This window comes from Suricata suricatta, chromosome 8, assembly GCF_006229205.1.
Source record: "Suricata suricatta isolate VVHF042 chromosome 8, meerkat_22Aug2017_6uvM2_HiC, whole genome shotgun sequence".
Classification (NCBI taxonomy): domain Eukaryota; kingdom Metazoa; phylum Chordata; class Mammalia; order Carnivora; family Herpestidae; genus Suricata; species Suricata suricatta.
Window position 1 is genome coordinate 68,890,640 of NC_043707.1, and position 8,086 is coordinate 68,898,725.

The 8,086-nt window shown below is 38.3% G+C and overlaps 1 protein-coding gene across 1 annotated transcript in view; it reads left to right on the top strand.

The window, feature by feature from the left end:
* The first annotated feature begins 1,386 nt into the window (after window positions 1-1,386).
* The window catches only part of GBP5 (guanylate binding protein 5), a 14,044-nt gene continuing 7,344 nt past the window's right edge, over window positions 1,387-8,086 (top strand). The window contains exons 1-3 of the mRNA XM_029947580.1: window positions 1,387-1,501; window positions 4,242-4,441; window positions 5,307-5,434. Coding sequence (XP_029803440.1) covers window positions 4,252-4,441; window positions 5,307-5,434 — 318 coding nt within the window. The 5' untranslated portion in view covers window positions 1,387-1,501; window positions 4,242-4,251. The remainder of the gene's footprint in view (window positions 1,502-4,241; window positions 4,442-5,306; window positions 5,435-8,086) is intronic.

The window sequence follows — 8,086 nt, forward strand, 5'->3', positions numbered from 1 at the left end:
AAAAAGGTTAAAAATAGAACTACCCTATTACCAGCAATCAATTTCACAACTGGGTATTTACCCCAAAAATACAAAAACACCAATTCAAGGGTATACCCGCACACCTATGCTTATTACAGCCTTATTTACAACAGCCAAACTATGGAAGCAGCCCATGCATCCATAGACAGATGAATGCATAAAGAGGATGTGTACATATATACAATGGTTTATACAATGAATAATACAATTACTCAGCCATAACAAAGAATGAAATCTTTCCACTTGCAACACCATGGATGGATCTAGAGAATATATTGCTAAGTGAAATCAGTCAGAGAAAGACAAATACTGTATGATTTCACTCATATGTGGAATTTAAGAAATGAAACAAACAAAGGAAAAAAGAAGAGACAGACAAACCAAGAAACTCTTGACTACAGAGAACAAACTGATGATTACCTGAGCAGGGATGGGTGGAGGTGGGTAAAATAGGTGAAGGAATTAAGGAAGGTACTTTTCATGATGAGCACTGGGTAGTATATGGAATTGTTGTATCACTATACTGTGCACCTGTAACTAACATAACACTGATCATTAACAATACTGGAATTAAAATAAAACTAATATAAAAGCAAGAAAGAATTACCAAACTCAAAGACAGGGCAGTGGAATTCATCCAGTCAGAGAATAGGATTTAGAGGAATGGAGGAAGTAGCAGACTGTATTTATCTAGGCTGAAATTTCCTCACAGATATTATGGCATTTTTGCTTGTTTGTTTCTTGTTTATCTTTCAACACTGCAGTATGTAGTAAATATTTAAAGGGTTTGGCTTGAATATTTGCCTGATTTATGAAAGATACAGTTACAAAAAACTATTGACCCAGTAATAACTGATCATTTTCTGAGTTCTTAAAAATTTTTCACTATTTATCTCTTCAGGAGGTTAATTTTCTTCTGTCATTGAAATTATATAGCAATTTATTCTGTGTTGCATAGAATGGCTGCTTCCTTAAAAACAAATGAACAAAAATGTCATATTCACAAAATTCATACATACTTTGGGGTTATATTCACTGTAACTGTGGATTTATGGTTTCTCAAAGCCATCAGGACAATACTTGGAGTATAAAAAAAAGGCAAATGACATCAATCTCAAAGTTGCAAACTAGTCGCTTTCACTAATACATGCAGTTTCTGAGAACTCAGGCCAAACAGATCAAGCTTATCCAGTAAGAAACACTCTGGAAGTTACCGTTGAAATGACTTACTGAGCTTGCCTTGTGGTTTTAGTTTCTGTAGTGAGGTTTTGAAGAATTGCCACTTTTGGTTTCTGTTTCATATTCTAATCATGTGCCCTCTGCAAGTCTGGGGGAGGGGGTGGTGGTAAGAAATCCCCAGATCTGGATAAGTATATTAGAAACCAACACAACTAAACTGACAAAGAAGTCTTAGCACACTCTCATGAAAGCAGCTTTCTTGCCAGCTCTAAGGATCTCTGCTACCTGTTTTACAGTTAAGGTAAGATTGGGCAAGGGTGGAAAAAATTTGCAAGGGTCAGAATGTTTTAAAAACTTCCTATCCAGGATAGGCAGCTGAACCTGATGTGTACTGTTAGATGTCATTAAAGACTAAATCGTGGTGTTGTAAGACAGGTGGCAGAGTTCTCATGTCCCAGCTACATCTGCTTACTGCTGAATTAGACACAGGCATGTGTGGGGACTAAACCGACGATCTGAAATGTCTTAACACTGTTTTCCTTCCTTTGCCACCTTAGGATCTATGGAGATAACTGCTACTTACGTTTCCTTTGTCTTGGATAAAACCTGATTAAGTTATTTCAGGCTGTAGCTTGTGACGGTATTATTTTATGAGAAAGAGCAGTGAATGAGATGCAATGTAAACAGCTTGCTTACATTGTTTAAAATGGAAAAAATATTGGAACTGAGAGTGAACAATGAAGAGGTTTCATGAAAAGAGCTACATATTTTTAGTCATAGTCTTGTACTTTGAAGATGGATTTCTTCCTTTAGAAATAGCCCTGGATTAATTAATTTTGACTTCCTGGCACACACTCATTCCTTAAAGCTTTTTGTGCTAGGTTCTGGTTCTACTACTCTGTAGCCTCTACTATTATGGAATCACTTAATTCCAATTGCCCAACTTGACCCGTCAATACTGTCCAGTAATTTTGATTGCTCCTTAGAACTCACACCTTTGAATTTCTTATTTGGCACATGCTTAGTGTTATCTCCTTCTTGCTTGATTTCCACTTATCTCCTTGCTAAGAGCTTTTCCTCTTCCTCCAAACTCAAACCAAAAACAACACAAAAGAAAAAAAACAATTACAAACAAAACCAACTAGAAATACTTGCCTGAAAACAGATGGTTTCCTCCAGAAACCTCATAACTTAGTACTTCTGAACTTCTCCTATGTTTCCTCACACTTTCCTTCTTTATACTACTTCCCCATGTCCTGCAGCTCTTTTTTAAGCTAGCAGTTATACTGCCATAAACAACTATTTATTTGCTTCTGTTTTTTCACAAACAGGCTAAGAATATTGAGTAGAAATGCCAGTGTCATACAGAGAGCCAGTTGTAGGGCTGGTATTGGAAATCAAGTCTGCTTTACTTCAAAACCAAAATGTGTGTGTGTGTGTGTGTGTGTGTGTGTGTGTGTGTGTGTTGACCCATTCTTGCATTGTTTTTATTTACAAAAGTTTATGAGGCTCTAACAGAATTAAGAAGGATGCATCTCAGACCACACATCACAGTTTGGGTTAGGACTAGCAAAACAATAGTTATATATGTGTGTGAACACATTGAATCTACAAAGACGTTTTGGAGATTGGGCTTTCCTAAAGTATTAAAGATACCACCCAGATATCATTTGGGGGCAATGTGTAAAACACTTCTATTAATAGAAATACATGGTACTAAGTTATTCCTTAGGAGGTCTGAAAATTGAGACAAATCTATTCCCTTTCCCATGAGCGACATCATCCCAAAGCACAAGAGCTTTTAAACCTCCAATATCTGTACACAAAGTTGGACTGTGTATCTTCTGTTTTCCTAGATAATTGTTGTAGATAATCACTGCCAGTTTCCCATATCTTTGTAGTCTAAAAATTATTATGATCCCTGCTTTACACAAATCAGGCAACCAGAAATCTACAAATGTAAGGTAACAATATTGCATTGGAGATGCTTCAGAATGAAAAGAGACTTGGCATATGAGTCTGTAAAACCATGGAACTCCTCTCTGGGTTCATCCATATCCAGGCTCCCAAGTTCATGATGCTGTGTCATTTGCAAAGGATCACCTATGATCTTGTCCTAAGAAGTTTGTTTTTGTCACATGAATAATCTCCAGTGCATTGGCTACAAAGAAGAGGGGAGAAGGGGGTTTTATAATTTTTAAAAATCAGTTTTTACTGCTGGCTAATTAGGGAATTCATAATTTTTTGCTGCAAGATTTTAGTGAAAGAAAAAGTTAGGAAGATGTTGGATTGTTTAGCTTCTGCAGTAAATGATCACTTCTACAATGGAAGGAAAAGCAGAAGAGCAAACATTTGCTCATCAGATAGCCTAAAAATGCTTTATCAGGAACTCATCAGGTTACAGGAATTGATGCCCAGAAGTTAGAAAATAAATGGCCAAGAATTCTTTAAGAAGGTACTTTCACTTACTCCAAATTCATAAAGCAGTCACACACTGAAGTTTTGATTGAAGGCACTACTATAGCTATACAAAACATTCTTTAAAAATACAGCTACAAGTAAACAATTATGATTTGTTAATTCTACATACTGACCTGGCAGGATTTAGTATAATACAGTTTGACTAGACATAGCCCTACATGACAGTGGAGCAAGCTGATAAAGGGCAACCAAGTGTAATAAAACAAACAGTGGTCCTAAAGAGTCAATCTAAGGATTCACAGAGGTAAAAACTAAGAAACATAGCAAGCCAAAAACCAAAGGGAAGGAGTTGGATTTAAACTAGTCAGTAGGTAAATCTCAGGAAATGGATTTTCTTATGGCCACCAAATACTTAAGAACGAGTCGGGGGTCTATAATATAGCCCTCAAAAGGGCTTACAACATATTTTACTATGACCCTCTTTGCTGTCCTTTTTTAAAAAATTTCTTCAGAAACTTGAGCCATTTGGGGAAGTAGTACATCATGAAGTTCAGAAAGCAAAATGACCTTCTCTTTTGTAAGACTGGATATTTCAGTCTATCCCATCTGTTCCCTTGCAGACCAGTGAACATGGCCTCAGAGATCCACATGCCGGCCCCCGTGTGCCTCATTGAGAACACTGAAGGACAACTGGTGGCTAATCAGGAAGCTTTGGAGATCCTGTCAGCCACCAAGAATCCTCTCGTGGTGGTGGCTATCGTGGGTCTCTACCGCACAGGCAAATCCTACCTGATGAACAAGCTGACTGGGAAGAACAATGGTGAGTGGCACCAGAAAAGCTCTGCCAAGTCCCATCTGTCCACCCACACTGCCTGCACTGAGCATGGTGATGCAAGGAGAGAAATAGGAATATTTCAGAGACACAGAGGAATATTTAAAGCTAATGTTTGGGTCACAGGTGGCTAATTATGTTTTGAGAAGTAAAGGCAGAGGTCTGTTCCTGATATATCACCTCTTTCCCCCCCTTGATATCACCTCGAGAAAAGTATATTTTCCAATCTTAAAAAATAAGACATTAATAAAATATGTTTTTTATTGTCTTTTAATTTTTATTTTTTGGGAGAGGGAGAGAAAGCACAAATAGTAGAGGGGCAAAGGGAGAGAGGAGGGGAAGGGAGGGGGACAAAGGCAGAGAAGGGGGAGGGAGGGGGAGGAAGGGAGAGAGAAAGAAAGAGAGGGAGAGAGGGAAGGGGGGAAGAGAGAGAGAGAGAGAGAGAGAGAGAGAGAGAGAGGAGTCATAAGCAGGCTCCACACTCAGCACAGAGCCCAATGTGGGGCTCAGACCCACAACTCTGGGATCATGACCTGAGCCAAAATCAAGAATTGGACATTTCAACCAACAGAACACCCAGGTGCCCCAATAAAATAATTTATATACATGCAATTATAAACGATTAAAATTTTAGCATCATGACATTCTTGTAAAAAGGAAAAATATCAAATTTCCAACCTATGATATTTGATACTTTCTTTTTCTCATTCTTCCATTCTAATTCAGATCAATGTTGGTTATACTTTTTGATGTGTCCTCATCTTGAATTTCTTAAACCCAAGTTCAGTTGTCAAGAAGGTCTCCAAATTCGAGATTCCCTCCTCTGTTACAACCTGTCCCCTTCCCCTTGCAGGCTTCTCTATCGGATCCACGGTGCAGTCTCACACCAAAGGAATCTGGATGTGGTGTGTGCCTCATCCCAGAAAGCCAGACCACACCCTGGTTCTTCTTGACACAGAAGGTTTAGGAGATGTAGAGAAGGTAAGGAACAGGAATTCCTTTTGATGCCTCCTCACCTCTGAACATTCTTTTCACAGGGAGGTTTTATGTTTTGTTTTTTTCTAAATTTGTATTTCTCCTTGACAGAGTATACCTTTTTTTCCTTTTCTATTTTTAATAGTCAAGACTTGGAAATCTGAGATGAGAAAAATATATTTATAAGCCAGAATCATGACTGGGACAAGACACTAAAATATGGAGCAAGGCAGTTAACTGAAATGCAGAAAAGATGATACAAATAAAACCACTGTCACGAGTCTGATCCTACAGAGAAGAGTGAGCTCTGGGTCAGAGGGCCTTGGGTTCAAATCAGGACTCTGGGCAGTTGTAGTTCTCTGACTTTGACCAGCAAACCTCCCCAAATTTTTTATCTTCTCTTTGGTCTTATTCAACTTAGCATTTGAGCAGTAGACACATAGGCTTTTCCCACTTTTATGCTGGTATATAACAACCAGCCCACTGAGTAGGGGTTAGGGGGGACTGGTGGCACTTACTAGTTTTCTAAATACTCCAATCATAGCTGATTCCAAGCTACCAAAGTGATATCACCAAACCCTAGGTTCAGAGTAGATGTGGGTACAATTAACTTCTGTGAGCTATGAGTTGGTTATAGCACATAACTGGATCTTTCCCTTGAACTTCTCTTGGTTTTTATGTTTTCATTTTGCTTTTGATTTACCACAAAATCAAAACAGTCACCTCATTTTGTGCCTTAGTTTTCTCATTTGTAACATGGAGACAGTAGTTATAAAACTATCTTATGGCACTGTTTCAAGTATTGGATAAGATCAATAATATGAATTAGTGTGTCTTTTTTAAATTTAAAAAAATTTTAGTGTTTTTATTTATCTTTAAGAGAGAGGGAGACAGCATGATCAGGGGACAGAGAGAGAGGGAGACACAGAATCTGAAGACAGACTCCAGGCTCTGAGCTATCTGTCAGCACTGAGCCCAATATGGGGCTGGAACTCACGAACCATGAGATCATGACCTGACCCAAAGTCGGATGCTTAACTGACTAAGCCACCAAGGCATCCCTTTACATTCTTTTTTTTTAATATTTTATTTTGAGAGAGAGAGCACATCAGAAGAGGAGCAGAGAGAGAGAGGAAGAGAGAGAATACCAAGCAGGCTCCAAGGTGTCAGCATGGAGCCCAGCACAGGGGTCAATCCTATGAACCATGAGATCATGTCCTGAGCTGAAATCAAGAGTTGGATACTTAACTGACTGAGTCACCCAAGCACCCCTGAATTACTATGCATTATACTGTAACAACTAGTTAATAAAATAGATATATGTATTGTGTGTGCAGGCCAAATTTGTTTTACACAATTGAAAATCTTGATTTTTTTCCTTTTATTTTTTTAATGCCAATATAATTAATGTACAGTGTTATATTAGTTTCAGGTGTATCGTATAGTGATTCAACAATTCTATATATTACTCAGTGCTCATTGCTATAAGTGTACTCTTAATCCTCTTCATATATTTCATCCATCCACCTACCCATCTCCCCTCTGGTAACCTTCTGTTTGTTCTCTATATTTAAGAGGCTAGTTTTTATTTTTGTCTCTTTATTCTTTATTTTATTTCTTAAATTCCACATGAGTGAAAACATGTCTTTAAGAAATTATTTGTCTTTCTCTGACTTATTTCACTTGCATTATATCCTCTAGATCCATATTATTGGAAATGTCAAGAATGCATTCTTTTTTTTTTGCAGAGGATTAATGTTCCATTGTATATAAATATATACCACATCTTTATCCATTCATCTATCAACACTTATCATCTATTAACATCAACCAACAATTATTTGGCTCTTGTGAATAATGTCGCACTAACATGGGGTGCATGTATCTTTTCAAATTAGATTTTTTGGGGGCGCCTGGGTGGCTCAGTTGGTTAAGCCTCTGACTTCAGCTCAGGTCAGATCTCACGTTCGTGGGTTCAAGCCCCGCATCAGGCTCTGTGCTGACAGCTAGCTCAGAGCCTGGAGCCTGCTTCCCGTTCTGTATCTCCTTCTCTCTCTGCCCCTCCCCCTCTCATGCTCTGTCTCTCTCTGTATCAAAAATAAATTTTAAAAAAATATTAAAAAAAGTCTTAATCTTTAAAAAAAATTAGATCTTTTTGTATTATTTGGGTAAATACCCAAGTAATAGAATCACTGGATCATATGGTAATTCTATTTTAGCTTTTTTTTTTCAGCTTATTTATTTTTGAGAGCAAGAGACAGACAGACAGTGTGTGTGTGAGAGAGAGAGAGAGAGAGAGAGAGAGAGAGAGAGAGAACGAACAGGGGAAGGGCAGAGAAAGGGAGATACAGAATCAGAAGCAGGTTCCAGGCTCTGAGATGTCAGCACAGAGCCTGACACAAAGCTCGAACTCATGAACTGTGAGATTATGACCTAAGTCAAAGTCAGACACTTAACCAAATGAGCCACCCAGGTGCTCCTCGATTTTTACCTCTTTAAGGAAACTCCATATTGTTTTCCATAGTGCTTGCACCAGTTTGCACTCCCATCAACAGTATATGAGGTTTCCTGTCGGGCCGCCAAGTTTTCTGTCTGCCTCAGGCAAGGATTATCACTCCGTTGAGTGAGCCAGTAAACAAGATTTGCATCTGGAGGCTG